The 23,550-nt window shown below is 39.4% G+C and overlaps 1 protein-coding gene across 4 annotated transcripts in view; it reads right to left on the bottom strand.

The window, feature by feature from the left end:
* LOC137287118 (uncharacterized) overlaps positions 1–23,550 on the bottom strand; it is a 142,982-nt gene that overhangs the window by 37,878 nt on the left and 81,554 nt on the right. The window contains exon 5 of one of the 4 annotated variants that reach the window (XM_067819257.1): positions 6,640–6,696. The exons of the other annotated variants lie outside the window; for them this stretch is intronic. Within the exon in view, the coding sequence (XP_067675358.1) occupies positions 6,640–6,696 (57 nt within the window). The remainder of the gene's footprint in view (positions 1–6,639; positions 6,697–23,550) is intronic. 4 annotated transcript variants of the gene reach the window in all.

The raw sequence follows: 23,550 nt of genomic DNA, 5'->3' as shown, positions 1-23,550 counted from the left end.
CGATGGAAGAGAGAAAAACACATGTGTTCAGTTTTTTAGCTGTTGGGGGCTTAGGTTTGATGGTGAAAACTTGCCTCGATAGTATTGGGAGAGTAATAGTTTCTTGAGCCCATTTGTTAGACATTTAGTATTTAGAAATTTAGTTTTAAGACAGTAAAACCTTAGCTGAGCATATTTTCAAACAGACCTGAAATTTACTCTACTTGTGAATACATTTCTTGTTGAATCAATTTCTGGGTCCCTTCAGTTTGTTTAGTTGGTTTTCACTGTAAATATTTAATTTAGTTTTGGCCCAAGGTTGAAATATTACCTAAAGCCACCCAGTTTATTTTTTACTTGCACACAGGTTCTAGGACCCTTTCAGTTCATTTAGTCTGGTATTTTTTTTTCAATAATGACTTCCACTGTGCATTCCTCCGCTCCACCCAGGGAGCAGGTGAACTGAACAGGGAATGCTTGTGGTCATCAGATAATGTTTACAATGTTTTAGGAAAGCCAACATAATGACTGTTTAATTCACTATATGACAGGAATAATGTTGATGTGATGTAAAGCCCAACTCAACTAAACTGCACAGCTGACAGATGCAGCTCTGAAAGTAGTACACCTTAGACAACAAAAGGAATTTGATAAACAAAAGAATGTTACTTTTAGTTCATGGAACATTTATTTATTGACTAACATAGGTTGATAAGTTGTCAAAATCCATGGTACTCATATCGCATTTACACATTTTTTCTCAGTGTAGATATATACAGACATACAAAGTACATAAAAAGGTGAACATTTATGGATGTTATCTTCTTTATTATGAGAAAAACAACATCCATAAATTTTCACCTTTAATATGTACTCACAACATAACAGGTGCACATAAGGGTCATAGGAGCAATTAACCTGTGCATTTTTCATAAGCATAAAGAAACTCAAGAAGATTTCTTGAAAACTCCAAAAGCTAAAAAGTGGACACCAAGGGAAAAGGAGCTGTCAGAAAATTATGAATGTGCAACATTTGTAAATAAGAAGATACTGATATAAAAAAATAACACCACCACAAAAATGAACATCTGACCCTACATGCCAGACCTGTCAAATTAGTCAACATATTTCATGAAACACTAGCACTTGCTATTTCTGAAGTGCATTTCTCCATAACATTTCCCTTGCCTTGGTTTTGTACACTATACACTGCTGGATGGGTCAGAATTTTAAAATGGAAGTGGGGACCTTATTTAGTTAACTAAGAACATATATGTTGGGATGTGATACAGTACACTTTAAAGTTCCTTTAAAGTTCCTAAAGTACATACCATGTTATGCAGGTCTGAATAACTTTAAGCCCTCAACCCTGATCAAGACAGCTTCTTAAAGATCCAAGTGCTTTAGAATTATTCAAACAAAAGTTATGAAGTACTTGGCACTGAATGATAAAACTGTTTGCAAGAACCTCAAACTCTACCTGAAATCTTACTTAGGAGTGGTTTCAACATGAGTCATCAGAAGATAATATATCCCCCCGACCCCACATATTTGAAAGAAGAAATCATCTGACAGTTATTGGATGATTTTTTAGACTAAGTTCAAATCATTTCTGTGGAAATCATGAAAAATATAAATGCCATATCCATATATCTGTACACAGCAAAAGTACTGTCTCATATATCTGCCAAGATCTGTTGAAAAGGTATAAAAAGAACTGCATTGGTTTACAAGCACTTACTGCTAACAACAAATGACGGAGGTCCCTGATGCGGCTCTTAACAACTACAGACACGTCATAGAACAACACAGATGACGTCACTATTGAGAGTGACGACATTCGACCTTGACCTTTGCCAGTACTACTAGCCACCATTGTTTTCAGTACTCAACAATGTTAAACTTCAAGTCAATATTTTCATTGCTGTATGTGGTAATTTATGGTACAATTGTCATGGTTGGCACAGGCAAGAAAGTGCATACTGGCACAGCTAAAATGTACATGTGACGAATGTGAGCCAGATATATTGTCAATAATGAACTCAAGTTCAAACGAGCCATGGGTGACTGAACTTCAACAGCTAAGCTATGTATGACATCACCTAATAATGAGCTTGATAAAATGGCCTATCATCTAGCATTTTCCGGGCATTGTCAAGTTACAGTGGCCCACTCGTTTCTGATAACATGCAGATGTTTTAACAATAATTCTATCCATTTAACCATAACATGACTTACTGACCTGACTGAAAAACGTCAAGATTCAAAATGACACCCTATGCATGTGTAGGAGGCTCCCGCATTGTGCACATGCTTCCCAATGCATTGTGTTTGCGTGTGGCGATAACGTGAATTGATGCTGCATACACAAGATGAATGTCATTGTAACGTTCCTCAGTGGGTTTTCTTTCTACCAGGCTTCAAAGCTCAGGTTCCACTACTTTTTTTAAAGAGTATATATTAAGAAGTTTTTGAGAAGTGCTCTGGAACCAATGCCCATTGTGGCAACCCACATTGTAGTAACAACGCACTTCGTAGTAAAATGTCCTAACGAATTTTGCACTTAGATGATTTCATTTCATAACGGGTTACTCTCGAACCAACTCACTTAGTAGTAACAACATTTTGTAATAAAATATTCAAAATCCAAAAGAGTTTTGCACTTTGACGATTTTATTACAAGTCGTGTTGGTACTTTCGGATTAACTTAGAAAATGGCTGAAAATCAAAGTTGAAGATATTCCTTCAGGTGAAGACATTACAGTTTCTACACCCCTAACTAAGTGTAAATCTAAGCTTAGACCCGTTCCATGACATAAAATGTTAACTAAACGCACAGAATAAGGCAGTATGTGCTTAAGTCTTAACTACATGAAAAGCTACTGATCAGTTATGGCATAGCTGGATAATGGAGTCCCTGAATAAAGAGTATGCAGAATATGTATTTTCTGTGGAAGTAAACACAATTGATCCACCATGTAGTTAAGGGTGCAATGTTCAGTATGTAGCACAACTAGCTTTCTGATCAAATAGTGGATTTATGAAAATGTAAATGGGAAACAAATGCCCAACAACTGAGTTAATAAGTTAATTTAATCGTGAATCTGTACTGATCGGAAGATGTATGTACTTGAAAGAAGACAGACTGCCAACTCAAAGACACACAAAGAAACACAGGCCAACACTATTCTTGAGTTGTGAAATCTTTTCTTCCTTCTTGGACAGATGGGCGAATGCCACCAGCAAACCCAGCTGGTACAGTCATCACATGTTAAAAACATTCAAATTGCAGAACGACATCAATCCATCCTGTTGCTAGGGAAGCTGGTAAACAAAATGACAACATTGTCGTAAATTATAAAGTCAGTTGGGTGAAGCAATGCAGTATTTTGTAGTCTACAATTCATACTAACCACACACTTCAAATACTTAAAACTGCTACAGCACAACAAAATCAAGGAAATCATTCATTTATCTAGTCACTTGTCGTGGTTAAAAGGTGCACCATGATGGCTAGACTCTAGTTTGAAATACATACTTATTGAGTGTGAACAAAGATGAAAATGATCATAGTTACAGAGGACTATGGCGATAGAAAATGTGATGTATACAGAAATATGTAACTTGTCGTAAGGCCTCAAACCCATAGTGGTTAGTGGTAGCTAGTCACCCCTAGATGTTAAAGGAAGCATCATGGTGGCACATAATATTGATCCAAACACACGAATGGGACTTTTCCCAGGAAACACAGCCCAGTGGAACTGTGCTTTGCTCCCGCTGGACAACCTGGGAGCCCTATTTTTACCATTATAGTTTTTATTTTTAAATGTGTGCTTATAACACCAGTGTGTGTGTGTGTGCGTGCGTGCGTGCGTGCGTGCGTGCGTGCGTGCGTGCGTGCGTGCGTGCGTGCGTGCGTGCGTGCGTGCGTGCGTGCGTGGACCTTTGATCTAATTGTAGTTGTGGTTTTATGGGTATTCATACATAACCACAGAGAAAGAGAGAGAGAGAGGGAGAAAGAGATAAAGAGAAGGAGAGAGAGAGAAAGAGAGAGAGAATGGTAAGAGAGAGAGATAATGGTAAGGTTCCCATATGAAATTCTTCTAGTTACAACATGTCCGCAAATTCCTATTTGCCTTCAAGTTGGCTTGGCTCCCTCAATCTTCAATACAGGAGCATAAGAAAAACAAAATAATTATTCTGGAGTTCAAGTGTGGTCTGCTAGGTGTATAGAAGAGAGGGTGCATGTTTTCAATGATGGCCACTCCTTGGAAGTATTTTCCATGTTACAGGTGGGGACGCATGCCCTCCGCCAGCAGTTGTAACATACATGTCATACAGAGAAACTGACATACAACAAAGACAAAAACAAGCGATCCAATAAAGATGAACACTTCTGATTGCAAGTATGGGTCAGGTGATTTTATGGTCGGGTGATATCAACTGTTCGGAAAGAGGTAAACTCTAAGTGAGATGAAAACATCTAGGAATCTGCAAGTACTGTATATTAAATAACTTTAAGACACATTTAATGGGAGGGATATAAGTTAATAGCAGGGCTAAAACAGTCGCTAGGTACCCAGAGAGGTTCGCCCTTTTCCTCTACCACGACTACCATTCCGACATCCACTTCCATTTCGACTCGACAGTGGCTACCACTACTAAACTCATTAAGAAGATGACTACAACTATGACGACCACCGGGCAAACACTACCACCACTACTACTGCCACTGCTGCCGATACTACTGCAACTTCTACTGCTCCAGCTGTTGTTGCTGCTCTACTACAATTAAAGCTGCCACGTCTACTACAGTTACTGTTACTGCCATTGTATATTCTTTTACACTGCTACGATACTTCACTGTGAGCTCATACGATTTCATGCATTTATCAAACATAGACAGCTTATGTAAGCTGTGCAGCATATCCCAAATTCCCTCTAATACAGTAAAATATTGTAATAGTATATTGTATTGTAAATATCAGTTCAAAGCAGAAAGGTTAAGGAAACCATTGTGTAAAATATGTTAACGTAACATTGTATGAGGAGGTCATCTATGACATTATGTGGTAAGTTTCTTTGCTTGAAAATGGCTGATTATGCTGAACTGATGTATACTTTGACATCATTTACAGTGTCATTAAGCTTTACTTGACCCTGTATGATGATCTGGTATGCGTTGTCAACCAATGAATATAGCTTACCAAAAGCCCTATGCGTTGCCACCCACCATATACAGCTAACATGGAAGCTCTATGCGTCGTAACAATGTCTACGAAAACTTTCACGTACACTATGATTTTTACTCACGGGGCAGCAAATACGCCCTGTCCCATTAATTAACTATCAGAAAACTCAGAAACATTTACAGTTCACGTCATGAAACAGGTTTAAGCTGATGTTTACAAATAGTTGAGGGTGTAGAACACATCTTTACCTGAAAAAATATCTTCAGCTTTGATTTTCAGTCATTTTCCAGGCTTATCCTAAGCACTTTGTAATAAAATCATCTAAGTGTGAAATGTTTTTGGACTTTGAAGATTTTCATTACAAAGTGCGTTGCTATTACAAAGTGCGTTATTATTACAAAGTGGGTTGCCACAGCGCGAAATGTTTCCTTGGAATCGAAGAAAACAATAAATCACAAAAACCTGTAAATATCAAAAGGCACAACTTTAGGCTCTGATTGATATATCTACCAACCAAGTTTTGCAGAAAAATATATTTAACGGTTTTTGAGTTAAGCTCTGGAACCAAAGCCCACCACTCCCATTAGACTAAGTCAAAAACATTTCCATGGACACCAAAAAAATTAAAATTCCAAATATCTGTAAATAGCAAAAGGCACAACCCTAGGTTCAGTTTATTATATCTACCAATTTTGGCCTATAAATACTGAATGGTTTGTGAATTATACTCTGGAAACTAAATAATTATGCACCGACTGATGGACAGACAGATGAGGCATCGACTATATCCTCCCGCATTACATGCCAGGGGTTAATAAATCTTCTCAAGTTCCATAACATAAAGCTTCTCATAGCATGTACAAAAGGAATTTCTTAGTCTGTGAGGAATATACTTTTGTGTCAATAATTTTATGATATACAATATCATATGCATATTAAAGAAATACAAGCAATAACACAATTTCACAAGATCATTTGGAAGATGACCAGTCAAAAGTAACAGCTAATGTCAATAGTCTACGATGAAGAAAACATTAAAAACGTTACTGTTTGGGCAGCAATGAAACAATTCTTTGCAAATTTTTAGTTTTAGTTTTGAAGCAAGGGAAGGGGTTAGATACATATGGGAAGCAGGAATGGGATGGACACTTGCATATCCATTGACAACATAAATGGCAATTAGATATTGATCATCACATTCTGGTAAACCAGTTTACTACCATAAAGATAATACTGTCTTGCATTGTTCTTCAAAGTAATACAAATGGAAATAGGGAAGTAGGTGTTGTATTACATCCATGACCTCCTCTGAATGTTATATACAGTAAATTTTTGGCAAAGACTGCATAAATTCAACAAATGATTAAAATTCTTTCAATAAAGGAAACAAGGAGTTAAGTGCAACCAAGGACAACATGGATGACCGAAGCTAATGAGGAGGACACACATGAAAGCGAGATGCACATACCACTACCGTTGTAATTCCGTTCTGTTGAGGTATGTGGTGATGGCAATGCTGTTGTTTCTGAAGTAGGAAATAGCTTACACCAAGTGCTCAATGTCATGCAGATACGTGATAATTCAATAATACAAAAACAATAACAAGAGTCATCAGAAGATGATATATCCCCCCGACCCCACATATTTGAAACGACAAATCATCTGCTGTTTCTTTTAGATTAAGTTTGAATAATTTCCATGGAAATGATGAAAAAAATAATTGCAAAAGACTTTCTAAATAGCAAAAGATACCACTTTGTGGTCAGCCTCACATATCTGCCAAGGTTTGCTGAAAAATATTAAGAAGTTTTTGAGTTGTGCTCTGGAAATGACGCTCACCCCACCATTAGACCAACACCAAAATGTTCCCTGGAAAAACAAAAAAAAACATCTTCATCAGAAGATGACATATCCCCCTGGCCCCTACATATTTGTAAAAAACAAAGGCCATGGGAAAAAGATAAATCACACGAATCTGTAAATAGCAAAAAGCACCACTTTAGGGTCTCCCCTACATATCTGCCAAGTTTTGCAGAAAGATATTTAGAAGTTTTTGAGTTGATCTCCAGAACCGAAGCCCATCCCTCCATGTATGTAATGAATTTTGCAGATAAATATTGAACAGTTTTTGAGTTCTTCTCTGGAAAAGAAGCCCATCCCTCCATTTTGAGACAAAGTCCAAAACATTTCCATTGAAACCAGGACATTAATAAATCACAAAAACCTGTAAGTACCAAAAAACACCACTTTCGGGCCTGCCACACTTATCTACCAAGTTTTGCAGATAAATATTGAACGTTTTTTGAGTTCTGCTCCGGCAACAAAGCCCATCCTTCCATTTTCTCCATGGAAACGGAGAAAATGATAAATCACAAAAACCTGTAAAGAGCAAAAGGCACCACTTTCGGATCTGCCACACATACCTACCAACTTTTGCTGACAGATATTACAAAGTTTTTGAGATGTGCTCCGGAAACGAAACACACCTCTCACTTTTGAGACTATGTCCGAAACATTTCCATGGAAACCGAGAACATAATAAATCACAAAATCCTGTAAATACCAAAAGGCACCACTTCAGGTTCTGATTGATATATCTACCAAGTTTTGCAGAAAAATATTGAACGGTTTTTGAGTTCTGCTCCAGAAACGAAGTCCACCCCACCATCAGACTAACACCCAAATGTTCCATGGAAAAACGAAAAAAAAAAAAAAATTAATGCCAAAACTCTGTAAATAGCAAAAGGCACAACTATAGGCTAAGATTATTATATCTATCAAGTTTGGTCTATAAATATTGAACTGTTTCTGAGTTATGCCCCGGAAACAAAATGACTACAGATGGATGGACAGACAGACGAGACCGACTATATCCCTCCACATTACATGCTGGGGGGGTTAAAAAGAAACCACATACATGTAATACGTTATATGGTCTCTTGAGACAGTAAACAGGCCGCGTATTCTGTAAATAGTAATTATCATACCTTACTATCCTTTTCTGGGTTTAGGAGCAATGTCATAATATGAAATTAGTCTATTGATTTTTCAAGGATTGTTGCTGTTTGTTGAAGAGTCTAATAATGATCTACTCTAATTATTTAGTGTTCTGGTACAGTGTCTAATTCAGGACAGCCACAATCCAAATATTGTTACCCGAGGGTGTCGGAGTGTTATACCCTTCTCCCTAGGCAATCACTATTTCCTCCACTCTTTGTCTGGGGATGATGTAGCCAGACGGTGTGCTCAAGGATAAGTCCAGTATGGCATTTCTAGTCCTTTTATTATGGAATGGGTTTTCACAAACAAAGGTCCTCAGGTATTTCCTAGTTTCTGATCTAAGGACAACATTAGTTTACAGCGTCCTGGAAATAACTTGTTGGTTTCTCGTACAACTTCTGATACTACAGGATTAATCATAATTGTTCAGGGCAAAACTATACCTTAGTACGAAACACAATGGGGTTGAGCAACCTTTACTTTTAAAGTCCAATTATGATTGGTTGGATAAACAGGCTTAGATATTATAAATAGTAAAACTAACAGTGGGCCCGTCGGAGTGGGATGGGCACTTGTGTTAGTAGCAGGGGGGTGACCGGTTTCATTCTAAGTGAACTCATCAGACCATTCTGCATTAGCTGTGTAGTCCTTTATATACTCTGTGTGCGTGGCTGTTGTATGATGTCACAGTGAGCAAGTGTTGATGATTGACATTATGACATCATTAACCTTTGTGGGTGTTGGCAGCCGCCCAGCTCACGGGACGATGCCGGTGTTGCTAGACAGGGTCCAAAAAAGGTTTTGCGGCCTGTATTTTGCCGGCTGGGTTGCACCAGTGTAGTGAGCAGAGGCCCTAAGAAGCGTGTTGAGGCTTGACTGTGAGTATATAAGCATATGTAAGTATGGGCACATGTATTTATATTTGTTATAAAGACTGGCTGATGTGTACATCGATGATGATTTTGTGTTGTATCAATTGTTTTATGGCATTGTAATAAAGTATTACAATGATAAGTTGTTTCGTTTTTTATAGAAATGAAACATAAATAGTTGCCAATCGGTTTGATAGGCTTAGGGGCCCTCCTTAGAGTATAAAAAGGGGCCGGAATCGCACAGATAAGGGTAAAATTGACAGAGTTTAATCATGTATGGTGATTTATATGAGTATAAGTCAAAAGTTGTATACATACTGCGGACTAGAAATGTCTTGTCTGGGCAACATGAACTGCTTGAAATAATTGGTAATGACTGTTACCAATGCCACAGTTTATTTTGCCAGCTGGCGTTGCTTTGGAATGTCAGTTTCGGCACTTAAAGCCAGTCGTTGGTACTTCCTAAATAGGTTGTGGGTTGGAGTGTTTCCCGTGTGGGCGACTGCATAAATCCTCCCGGCATTGTGGTCGGTATACTTGCCATGGCTCTGTTATGAGATTATCCACAACGAGGTTAGGATCGTCCCTCTTGGTGAAAGGTGTTAAGATAAAGTATTGTCTGCTGTCTGCGCTAGAAAGTTGGACTTCTGCGCACGGAAGTGGGACTGCTGGGAAAAGCTCGTGATGAAAACTCACATGTGTGAAAGCAGGAAAGCTGGCATGTAAGAATGTTAAGAGTATTCGAGTGGAGTCATGTAAAATAAGAAGAATAAAGATGCTAATGAGAATCAACAAAAGGCTGTATTGGTATGGGCCCATAATAAATCATGTCAAATGGCCCATGTTGCCAGTGATTGTTTGGCATAAAGTGGATCACTTTGTGTTCCAATGTAGTGGGTCCACAGCTGTAGGTGGTTGGCTTTACAGTGGAGGAGGCCTCTTTCACTTGGGTAACGCCACTGCTATGCTCATCTGGCTTGACAGTGGTTGTGATCTGGATTTGATCAACGAAGTTGTTGGGATTCTCAGACATATATCTTTGGTGATTTTGGCGAAAGTGTTTCAAGAAATTGTCTCTTCTTTTGTATACTTTGTTACAAATGAGACATTCATGTCAGCTATTTCCGTGCATAGTTCTCAGGTGCCATGTAAGGCTGTCTTTTCTGGAGAATTTTCCATGGCACAAAAGACAGGTGGGTGTAGATATGATGAGATTGCTTCCTACTGTTGATGGAAACGTTAGACTTGACAGATGACATCATGGGGTTATAGGGGAGCCGCATCATAATGACTGTGGATGCCATATGTGTCTACTAAATAGTGGCTTGGGTACATATTTATGTAGGAGAAACTAAAAGATGCTCCAAAACGAGGCTTAATGAACACTTTGCTGACATCACACACAACAAACCTGTTGCGATACATTTCAACTGGCAAATCAGATCTCACCTACGAAATCATCGCACAACTCAGAGAGGACCCTGAGCTTGTTAGCTCCACCCAAAAGAGGAGATCACTCAAACTGAGGTGGATATTTAGACTCCACACATTCGCCCCGCAAGATGGTTATTCCCCTAGTCTTCTTTATCTATTTAGATATTATAATTTTGGTTTATTGAGTTCAGAATTTTGCATTAAAATCTATTTGAAGAATATTTAGAACTTGCTTTAATAACATTACAAAATGTTGTCCGTAACACATTGTTATGAGTATGTATTTGCATGGCAACAGAAAATCTTATTTTTGTTTCAGGCAGTTAAAATGGAAACCTTATCAGTGTGTTATAAAATTTGTTCTAATCTTCTCAGTTTTGGTTAACTTACAAATCCCATGACACTTTGCCTGCACGTCCTTTGTACGTATAAATCTTGAAACAACTAGAGTTAGAAGGAAGAGTGTTGCTTAACTCATTAAGGCCGAGAGACGCATATGTGGGACAAATTAATTAGCTTCTCACAGCAAGAGCCATGTATTGGGGGTGATTAAAAGCACCTTCCATTCAGCGAGAGCCACATATTGGGGGTTTTAAATTTTAAATTCGTATTGTACCTATTATTTCAATCAATTTAGCAGCAATGATCAAAGATTAGCTTTTCTTATGAGAGAGGTTACTTTCTGTGTTAATCAGAAGAACTATTAATGTGTTTTGATAACAATTGCTAGCAATGTCGGGGGCTTATACAGGCAAATGAACACATGTCTGAGAGAAAGGGGATTATGAGATGTTGTTACAGGAGGTAAGTGTTTGTTACTCGTCATTGGGAGTGAATACTAAGAAACTGTGTTTGCACATTGATTGAATTAACAGTGACAAGGTTACAAAACCTTCTTCTAAATTAAATCATTCATTCATTCATTTTGTGGAGTCCATTGTCAATCTTCTGAAATTCGTTTGCTTTCAAAACAAATATAAGTATGCCCATCTTCATAAATATTTGGGGATATTCAACAGCAAGTGTATACATCACAATAAATCAGTTTCGTGTAACTTATTTTAATGCTATAATACATGTACTTGCATTGTGATATTTATTCGTAACAATGTGCAGATTATATTGAAATGTTCAGCAAGCCATTATGTTTGATGTACAAGTAGTGTGCGAAAAATGTATATGCAAATAAATACTATCTCTACTCAATGGTTGGATTGGGTTATCTGGGCTAAAAATAATCGGATTGTAGTGCTTTGAGCGTTTTAAAGAAAAATAAACTCATCAAACTGCTTGTTAGTCCTACATGTACATTTCAGGCATCCTTACGATTATGTATGTTCACGATACACAAACTTTTTCATGATAGCTAGAGTTGATAAAACCAAAATCCAGCATATCGATTGGTCAACGATCAAACCAATAGTCAATCTGTATCCAAGCTATCTAGTGACCGAACGTGCTCTTCTGAAATTTAGCCCAAGCCCCATCACCTGTCATTTCCTCTGTGACAGGTATCACACGATACGATTGGTCACAGAAAACAAATCAGAAACTATATTGAACAGTTGAGATACAAAACATACTATTCGGGAACTTTGATGACGCCCATCCCATGACCCTTTGTCTTATGTATGTCACAGGAATAGCATTATACAATATGCATACATGTATGTTCGTGTGATAACGTATACTGTAAACAGCCAAATTTTTGCGACCGTTTAATTTTCGCGAACGCGAAAATAAAAACATGCGATAATATGGATATATCATTCACCTTATCCAGGTAAGTCAACAACATAAAAACAATACAAGTAAGTGTACACTGCTCATTCATGTGTCACCGCTGGGCTAATCTGAATTAACACGTGTCACTTACTGATCCTCTTACTAGCAGTTTTCACAAGAGATTAGCTTTTTGCCAACCCCTCAGAACAATGTCTTTCTGTTTGGAGAGCTTGTCCAGACATTTCACTATCCACCGTGCATGTACAGTCTTCATAACACTGATTCGCAAGTCTATTGTTTCATTGATGTTTGTCTTGCAATTGATGGCTACCTTCTCTGCATACCACTACCACTGTGTAAATCTATGTAACATCACGTGAGAAGAGATCATTTTGACATTGCTCTAACACCCGGTTAAAGAGAACTAGAATCAATTACCTTTGTTTTTAAATCACTACGCAAATGTGTTTATCTTATAACAACTCAATGATCACGCACCTGGGTGTTGTGTTAAAACATTCAGAGACGCCCTCTGTTACAAGATCACATGTTTGTCACGTGACCGGTCTTTTTCATGGCTGAATGAACGTTTTATCGTTCAATATTCTTCTTGAAAATCGTTCTCATGTAAAGTACCCTTTAGGCCTACATCTCAGGTATTTATACTATATTGCATTTGTCAATATATTTGTCAACTAGCGCCTCGCGAAAAAAGGAGGCGCGAAAAGGTTTAGTGACCGTCACTGGTGAAAATTTAAATGCGCGGAAATAAGACAGTTTACAGTATTTTCTGCGTTAAATCTGGATGAACCAAAGTAACAAACTGTGAATCTGTTCCATGTACGTCACAGCTTATTAGTACTTACCTTAAAATATTCATAATATTTCTTAATAGCAACGTATCAGTGAAAACACTTCTTTCATAGAAGATTATTAGGCATGTGCGTAAATTCTTCTTTACTGCCATTGACATAGATGTTTTGAACAAATTAACCTCACACAGTGATATGAGAGGGACAATTTGTTTAAGTATGTCTTACATACAAAGAATACAAACATGTGTTAAGAAAATACATACGCCACCAAACATTTACAAGAGAACGTGTTACAAAATTATGTAAAACGTTATACATACTACCGACAGAAAATAAGGGAACCAAGAAATTGAATGTAGATGACTTTGACTGTGACAGGGTCTGTTATCGTGGCGTATCTCACAAACGCAACATCCAATGACAATGCCCAGCACGTGCTACACATGCATACAGAAGTTAACTCCTGTAAATGTACTGGAGAAGTTGCAATCACTAATGCAATAGAGATTGACACTTACTGACAGAAATGCCTCCGAGGCAGTATCTCGGTGAAGCAACAAAATGGAGAATTGTGGGGATGATAGAGGGGGGGACATCATTATGTGAAGTTGCCCGGCAGATGGGTAAATCAAAAAGTGTAATTTCACGCCTGTGGCATAAGTACCGTCAAACGGGTGGGGTTGCAACGAGACCTGGGCGTGGTAGACCAAAATCAACGACACCACGACAGGATCGTCTCATTACGTTAATTGCTCTACGCGACAGGTTTAAATCGGCCCCTGCCATCAATAGAGAATTCCGTACACTCACTGGAAGACGCATTTCAACCTCAACCGTTAAAAACCGACTCTATCAAGCTCGTCTGAAAGCAACACGGCCTTTTAAGGGTGTCACCCTTTCAGCTCACCATAAGCGCCAAAGATTGGCATGGGCTAGGCAGCATCAGGGACAGGCTATGCACCACTGGCGTTACAACATGTTCTCTGATGAGTCAAGGTTTTGCCTACGATTCACAGATGGCAGAAAACGTTGTTGGCGTCGGAGCGGGGAGCGATATGCCAGAGCAGCAATTCTTGACCATGATCGATATGGAGGTGGTAGTGTCATGGTTTGGGGTGGGATTACACATGACAGACGATCACATTTGGTCATCATTAACGGAGCCATGACTGGTCAGCGATACGTTGACCAAATATTACGTCCTGTTGTGGCTCCATTGGCTAGAGTTATCGGCCAAAATTTTGTATTCCAAGATGATAATGCCAGGCCACATCGGGCCCGAATTGTCTCCGCTTATCTCCGACAAGAAGGTATCCAGACATTGGAATGGCCCTCTAAGTCCCCAGACCTGTCCCCAATTGAACATCTCTGGGACGTTCTTGGTCGAAGGGTGTACGCCAGGGACCCAGGACCCACCAAGCTGGGCCAGCTCTCCAAGAGGAATGGTGGGCAATACCACGGGCAACCATCTGGAAATTGATTAACAGCATGCCATCAAGGTGCCGTGAATGTGTTGCCCAACATGGTGGACACACCAGATATTGAACTTGACGCTTAAAATTGATTTAGTGGATATTTAAAGCAGTTTCAAATTCGCTATTATTTCATTAGTTCCCTTATTTCTTGTCGGTAGTATATATGACATGTATTCACTCCTTCTTTCTTTCAACATATACCTTTACAACGCAATTACACAATTAAACAATCAGGACTTGCTCATATGAAGAGACAGTTTCCTGTAATCTCCGAAACCTGCCAGGGATATCAGGCGTGAATAGCCCTAATTAGTCTCGCCACAGCCAGCCATGCAATCAGCACGGGGTTCCAGGTATTGAACAGTGAAGTGGCTCTAGGGCTCAATGAGTTAACACTGTGTTTACCATAACCAGAATTATAGCATGACATTGTGATTCTCGATTTTAAGTGGCTGAGAGCTCCTTAAAACTGTTCTTATATGGATTTTAACGATTGGTAAATGTGATCTTTTGATCGTATATAAATACGATAAACTCATTGACCCTTTAATTTGTAAACAAACATGTTACACATCAGCTATTTCTACCTCAGCAGCATCTTTGATGTCTTTGACATAAGAAAGCAAATCATGGGATCCCACAGGCATGACCTACCCACTTTTCCCTGATAAGCATAGATTTTTCCCTGTGGTAACTGGTTTTATTTAATTCGCTGACACAATATACATGTTTGCACTCCATGTGCTTTCACTTGACTGAAGATACATCTCTCGGAAAAAGGTGGTGCTCCTCTCAGATGTCTGGTCATGTGCCATGGCTTTGTATGCATATAAACTTCTGGTTTGGGGATACATTACACTAGTTAATTGCAATCTCCCCTTAAAAAATTTTAAATATTAACTTGTTGAGCTAGCATAATTGCATTCACATATTAAAAACATACTAGTATGGACTAGTATGTATATGTGAAATGTTAAATATTTTTTGGCACTCTTTTTAAAATGTAGAAATAAAATAGCAAAGAACTCACTCATAGAAAACGTTTAAAAGTTCACATGTTGAATGCATGTTAAACCAGTGTATGAGCTAGTAACTACATCAGGACTGAAACGGTTAAGTTCTTTTACTGTTATCCAGGAATGTTTTGTTGCTGTTAGGTTCTATCATGTATCGCTTTCAACGATGGATCCACGCTTTGTGAAACAATCTGCAAGTTGATCATTGCTCGGAGACCAATGCACACCAGTAAACTGACCAGTTCCAATGTGTTCTTTGATTCCACTTATCTCAAGTGTCAGGCGTTTGTCAGACTCAAACTTAAAATCTAAATATTTTAGATATTTGAATACTTACCTTACCATAGGTCTATAGCACATTACCTCAAGCTTCGCTTAGTAGGAGATATGACAGAGTTGAATTGCTTTTTCAATCTTGAATGGCTACCTAGAATTCGACAACTGTAATGATACATAAGTATCTGGTTCTCCCCACTGAGCTTGCGCGCAGGCTCCACTTTTACTTCCCAGTTAGAAGAGACGCTGAGGAGCATTCAGCGTTGCGACAAACACTTTAGAGGATCGCTAGAAACATCCACCCATGATGTCGGGAACTGTACAGTTTCCGTGCAGAGCCATTGTTGATGCTAGCGCTCGAATATTGTGCGGGTTGTTAGACAATGAGTGCGGAAGATTCTGTGTGTCATAAGCCACCAGGATGATCTGCCTCAACCATAAGGCTACTGTGTTCCTGGAGACTTCCCCTCTAGCAGTCATGGAAAAGGGCAGGAACAACCTCTTCCTAGTTTCCTGACGAGGAGAGGACTTCCTGATATATAATCTGAGGGCCCGAACCGGACAGAGTAACTGCTCTTCCCGATCCTCTGGTCTGATGATGGCAGTAAGAGGTGGGATGTTGAATAACCTGTCTGGTTGACCTGGCAGCTGGTTCTTCACCAGGAAATCCCAGAGAAGGCCAAGTGTACAGCACCATGTCTGGTCTGTTCAAACCGGACCCTAGTCAGATCCAGCATGTGAACCGAGTGGAAGCTCTGTGCGCCCGGGCAATGATCTTCGCCACTTGAGACGAGTACCCCTGCGCCGACGTCAGTAGGTCTAACAGAGACTTCCACTCCCTGAGAAGCAACAGCTCTGACAGTCCCTTCGCTACGAACCAGGAAATCTTCTCCCACATGTCGAGAGGAATCCGTACTGTGTCTGGAACAGGTCCCCAATAAACACCAATTCCTGCGTGGGATGCAACTGCAATTTTTCCCGGTTCATTATCCACTGTAACTGCTATAGGAGACGGATGGCAAAGTCTAGCTGTCTGCGTAGCAACTGAGGTTTGAACTAGATGAGAAGTCAATTGTCTATGTATGGGTCGAAATCTATCTGCCTGAGATGGAGAAACCGACTGATGGGCGTCGTGATTTTAGTAAATAGCCACTGGTGATGTCGATCGTCGAACACAAACCTCAGAAACTGCCTCCAAGCCAGGTAGATGGGGACGTGCAGATACGCATCCTGTAAGTCGAGACTGCACGGCCACATTCACGTGACCAGCTTGAGGCGCAGCTGTTCCTGAGACACCATCTTGAAGTGAGGAGGCTCCATCAAGTAACGATCATTGAACGCTGCCATGTTGTGGATCATGCTTAACTTGTCGGAATCCTTCTTGGGAATGAGAAAGAGAGTAGAACCCTGCCAAGTGGTTGAGTCCAACACTTCCTCAATAGCATACTTCCCTAGTAACACCTTGATGTTGTCTGCCAGCAACTGGTCCTGCGGCTCTGGATACACCTGCGCCGATGACTGAGATGTCAATGGTGGAGGTTGTATGAACGGTAATTTGTAGCCCTTCTTTAGGATTCTGGTAACGTAAGATTTTCGAGGATGGACCAGTTCCTCCAAAGGATGTCCAGTCTCCCGCCTATCGGTGTAGGGAAAACTGGCACGGCTGGGGATGGGAGGTCCCAGTCATGACACGGTGTCAGTGTCTGCATTAGCGTTGGCTCCACTCTCGACGAAGCATCAGAGGCCGCCCCTGGCACCTCCAGCACTGGCTGTAACGCCAGTGTACAAGGCACCGACAACCTGGATCCTGATGAAGATGCAGGCGAATGGGACATCTTGCACAACTTCTGAGTTTTCCTCTTCTTATCCACAGCCAGGAAAACTTTAAACTTAAAACCTGTCAAACCCGTACACACCACACAATGTTGCTCAAGGGTGCATGACACCGTAGCACAATCCGGACACCACCGGATCTTTGTCAGACTTAAGGCCTTTACACACCATGTACAAGTGTTGTGTCATACACAAGTACTATAACAAAACGAAATATAAACCTGACAATAAGAATAAATGAAGAACACCCTTTACCACGTAATGTACTGCTCCACTCACACATGCAGCAGCTGCTTTGCAAATGACAAGTGAAATGGTTGCCCCTCTGATAAGGACAGCAAATTTACACTAGATACAGCAATATCTGACAAAAAATGAAACACAAAAGCTTAGATACGGCGGAAGAATTATCAACAGAAACCAACAGCCAACAAAGAAAACGGATCCGCATAAAATTACAGATGCAACATCGAAAATAGGAGACACACGACAGTGTCTCGTCCGAGGTAGCCAACAAGAGGTACGATAACAAATTTATATGCTATAACCGACACAAAGATTGAAAAATATTACCTACCCCAACACCAAGAACCTGTAAAAGGAATCAGTGCAAAAGCGTAGTAAATCGAATTTTATTAGCTGAAAAAAGGTAGCAACTCAAACACGTCTAGACAAGACAGCGCTTGAAGTAAAAGTGAAGTTCTCTCGCAGTGGGGAGATGCAGATACTTCCGTATCATTACAGTTGTCGAATTCCAGGTAGCCATTCAAGATTGAAAAGCAATTCAACTCTGTCATATCTCCTACTAAGCGAAGCTTGAGGTAATATGCTATAGACCTATGGTAAGGTAAGTAAATAAACTTTACTGCAGCAAAGTGAGAGTGGTAATCCACAAAAAACTGTATCGGAAGTCTTGCTTCATGAGTCCCACCAGTTGTAACTTCTGAATAGAGGGTGCTGAGGAATATTGTTATCTATTCCCTCTGCTAATGCAAGTGTCTCACAACGTGCTTCATACAACGCGCCTGATTCTCCTCAATTGCCAACACAAGGGAGAGAACTTGCCATCATCTCCTACCAGCATAATCACATGACCACCTTGTCTTGCTATATCAGGCAAGTTACCCAAAGAAGCATCGCTAAAGACCACTAAATGTACGGATTCTCAGGGTTCAAGGTGTTGGAACTTCAGGGTCACATCTTGTCACAGAGCAGTTTGATGTCAACTGAAGGTAGTTTTTTCTTCACATCCAACATTAAGTGACTCTCTAATTGACGTGATGACAATTTCTTCAAACTCCATCCCCACAAAATCGTCCATATGGCTAGCCAGCACACTTTGTAGTTTTCCATTTGTTATGAAGTAAAACACAACAGGTCAACTTTAGATATTCTTGCTCCACTTGACTGCAAGACTGCACAGACCCTGCTCTACCAATATAGTGATGCATCTGTAAAGCCATACACACATTTCTGTAGTTTTCACAGGCTTCCTTTCAGATGAGCTTCCCTTGGGGGTTAAAGTTGAACCCTGTAAGAATGCTGTTTTAAGTCTATGGAGCATGGTGTCCTTTGCTGTTGTGCCATAATTGCAAATAATGCCTTAAGATCCTGTTGAACATGTTAGGGAATCTTTTGGAAGATTTCTTTTGTCTATTTCTTTAAATCCTCTGGCAACCAGAAGAGGTTTGGGAATTATTTTTCTTGGAACTTTCTGTCAGATTGCATATCCATCTTGTAATATACTTCTGTCCATCACCCTGAAGAAACATATTATATTCTGTAGTTTGGTGTCAGCAAGAATACATAGTCCACAACACAAACATTTTCCTTTTCTTCACTCTGGTCAGCATCTTGGTGACGATCATGAGAAATGTCCAGCTCTAAATCACCAAGCTTACTAAAAATGTATTGTCAACAGATACTACTCTGTCTCCTGAAATGCCCTCAGGGCTCAAAAACTCAATGTTGTACCAGTCATTGTTTTTACCTGTTGACATGCCAGCTTGACTCAACACTTTAGCTACACACATATTTCCTGTCCTTTCATCCTGGAATTTCATCAAATATCCAATCTTTGGTCTCTCACAAGGTCTGGCATTTTTCTCTTTCATGATAGTCTTCATTTTCATCATCAACTTCGACTGCTGGTTCCAGAGTCTCTTCTATATAATCAGTCTCATGGTCATGCTTTACCTTATTATCTGTTAAAACTTCTTCACTTCGGCTCTCTCCGCTCTCTTCTGTTCAGTATGTTGACACATTGGTGTCCATTTGATGTAAAGCCTAAGGCTGTCCAAACATAATTGCACCATCATTCCTCAGAGAGAGAATGGTTCCAGCTTTCTCTAGAGATAAATTACTGAGACGCAATAACCAAATGATATGGGCTCTGACAGACAGCACATTGGGAGCGTTGTCCAAACTTATTGATAGGTTTTGTACCTCTTGCTGGTGCATTATTCTGTGAGTTGTTTGAGCTTGTCATAACCTTGATTTCTCTGTCCCAACTTGGTTTGGGTCCAATATGCAGATTCTTAATTTAATTGGATAGCCTATGTTCCTGTGTTCTGGTTCATACTACCCCTAAAGAATTTTTTCATGGCACACTTCATGGAACTATCTCCACATGCTGTGAGTGCTAATTGTCTTTCTTTCACCTCTAAGTCTGCATTGTCCAATAATTGAAAGGTAATACTGCATCTGAGAGATTCATGTCAAACGTTTATGACCTGTTGTACCTCTGTTCATATCGCAAAATATATTCAGTCATATTCTCACTGTCCAATTTCTTGAAATTATTTTTCAAAGTTCAACAAGAGTCATAAGATGACACATCCCCCTGGCTCCCACATGTTTGAAAGGACTAATCATCTGACAGTTACTTATTGTGTTTTAGACTACGTTTGAATTGTTTCCATGGAATTCGTGAAAAATATAAATGCCATACATCTGTAAACAACAAAAGGCACCACTTCAAGATCTGTCTCATATATCTGCCAAGATCTGTTGAAAGATATGAAATAGTTTTCGATTTGTGCTCCAGAAATGAAGCCCATCCTTCCATTTGTCAGAAACTGTTTCAATGGAAACCAGGAAAAACAAAAATGCCAAAACATTGTAAAAAGCAAAGGGCACCACTTTGTGGTCTGCCACAAATATCTGCCAAGTTTTGCTGTAATAGTTTTTGAGTTGTGCTCCGAAAACGAAGTCCATCCCTCCATTTTGAGACTAAGTCAGAATCATTTCCATTGAAACTGGCAAAATGATAAATCACAAAAGCAAAAGGCACAACCATAGGGTCTCCCCTACATATCTGCCAACTTTTTCAGAAAGATATTTAGACGTTTTTGGGTTGTGCTCCAGAAACGAAGCCCATCCCTCCAAAAGTCCAAGGGTTTCCATGGAAACCGAGAAAATAATACATCACAAGATCCTGTATATAGCAAAAGGCACCACTTCAGCTTCTGACTGATATATCTACCAGGTTTTGCAGAAAAATACTGAACTGTTTTTCGAGTTCTGCTCCGGAAACGAAGCCCAGCCCACCATAAGACTAACACCAAAATGTTCCAAGGAAAAACAAAAAAAATATAAATGCCAAAAATCTGTAAATGGCAAAAGGCTCAACCATAGGCTGAGGTTACTATATCTATTAAGTTTGGTCTAAAAATATTGAACGGTTTCTGAGTTATGTTCCTGAAACAAAATGATGACGGACGGAGAGACAGGCGAGGCGTCGACTATATCCCCCGGCATAACAGATTTTAAGTTCTGCTCCGGAAACGAAGTCCACCCTTAAATTTTAAGACAAAGTCTGAAACGTTTCTATGGAAACTGAGAAAATGATAAATCACAACAAGAGTCATCAGAAGATGACATATCCCCCCGGCTCCCACATATTTGAAAGGACAAATCATCTGATGGTTACTTGATTACTTGGTTAGTTTGAATCGTTTCCATGGAAATCATAAAAAATATAAATACCATACATCTGTAAACAACAAAAGGCAATACTTCAAGATCTGTCTCATATATCTGCCAAGATCTGTTGAAAAATATCAAATGGTTTTTCAGTTGTGCTCTGGAAACAAAGCCTATCCCTCCATTTTGAGACTAAGCCCGAAACATTTCCATGGAAACCAAGAAAATAATAAATCACAACAAGAGTCATCAGAAGATGACATATCCCCCCCAGCCCCTACATATTTGAAAGGACAAAACCTCTGACAATTCCTAAATGTTTTTTTAGACTAAGTTTGCTTTGCTTCCATGGAATCATGTAAAACATAAATGCCATATCTGTAAAAAGCAAAAGGCACCACTTCAAGATCTGTGTCATATATCTGCCAAGATCTGTTGAAAGATATTAAATAGTTTTCGAGTTGTGCTCTGGAAACAAAGCCCATCCGTCCATTTTTAGATTAACTCTGAAATGTTTCAATGGAAACAAGGAAAAATAAAAATGCCAAGACATTGTAAATAGAAAAAGGCACCACTTTGGTCTGCCTAAAAATATCTGCCAAGTTTTGCTGTAAGATATTAAATAGTTTTCGAGTTGTGCTCTGGAAACAAAGCCCATCCGTCCATTTTGAGATTAAGTCAGAATCGTTTCCATGGAAACTAGCAAAATGATATATCACAAAAATCTGTACATAGCAAAAGGCACCATTTTAGGGTCTCCCCAACATATCTGCCAAGTTTTGCAGAAAGATATTTAGAAGTTTTTGAGTTGATCTCCGGAAATGAAGACCATCCCTCCATTTTGAGACAAGTCCGAATTGTTTCCATGGAAACCCAGAAAATTATAAATCACAAAAACCTGTAAATAGCACAAGGCACGATACTAAGGTGTGCCACATATATCTACCAACTTTTGCTGAAAGATATTTGGAACTTTTTGAGATGTGCTCTGGAGACAAAACACACCTCTCACTTTTGAGACTATGTCTGAACTGTTTCCATGGAAACCGAGAAACTAAGAAATCACAAAAACCTCTACATAGCAAAAGGCACCACTTCAGGTTCTGATTGATATATCTACCGAGTAATACAGAAAAATATTGAACGGTTTTTGAGCTCTGCTCTGGAAACGAAGCCCAGCCAACCATAAGACTAACACCAAAATGTTCCATGGAAAAACAAAAAAAATACAAAAATGCCAAAAATCTGTAATTATCAAAAGGCACAACCATAGGTTCATATTACTGTATCTATCAAATCTGGACAAAAAATATTGAAACAACACGATAATGGACGGAGAGACAGACGAGGCGTTGACTATATGCTCCGTTTTTCAAAACAACCTTATCTCTCAAGGTCAACCTTATCTCTAAGATTTCAACCTTAGACCTTTACTAAGGTCAGGGATTGACTTGGGTTGCGATATCGCGATTTTCTTGCACTAGTTGCTTTGAAATCGCACTCAAATCTACCTGCAGCGAATTAAATCCCATCCTGCTCACCTTTATGATAGGAAGTTTTTAAATCTGTTTTACTGAGAAAGGATTTGTCATTATTTTGTCCTGTCAAGATATTCCCGTTGCTTTCTACCTATTTTTAATCTTCGAAACATAACTTCTGGTATGAAACATTGAACATCGTTACACAGTGCTGCACAAAATGAGCTGCGCTGCAAGGCGTATGGCAAACTCTGAACCTTGCAGTACTGTGTTGTTTATGCACTGTGCGACGGTGTACAGAGTTCACATTCGGAAGTTGTGTTCTGCAACGTCACACAAAGGGAGGCTACTAACGAAACCATCTTATTCGATATTAAAATCTTTAAATTCTTAAAGACTACGAATGAAAACGAAGAAACAACTTGACCTATTCAACACCATAGGCCGAAAAATTGGCCAAGACATCACCAGTCCCCAGGAGCTGTAGGTCTAAAAAACGACCAAGTCAGTAGTTGCATCAAAATTATTTAT

Source organism: Haliotis asinina, chromosome 1 (genome assembly GCF_037392515.1).
Source record: "Haliotis asinina isolate JCU_RB_2024 chromosome 1, JCU_Hal_asi_v2, whole genome shotgun sequence".
Classification (NCBI taxonomy): Eukaryota; Metazoa; Mollusca; class Gastropoda; order Lepetellida; family Haliotidae; genus Haliotis; species Haliotis asinina.
This window is presented reverse-complemented; position numbering and strand designations above follow the sequence as displayed.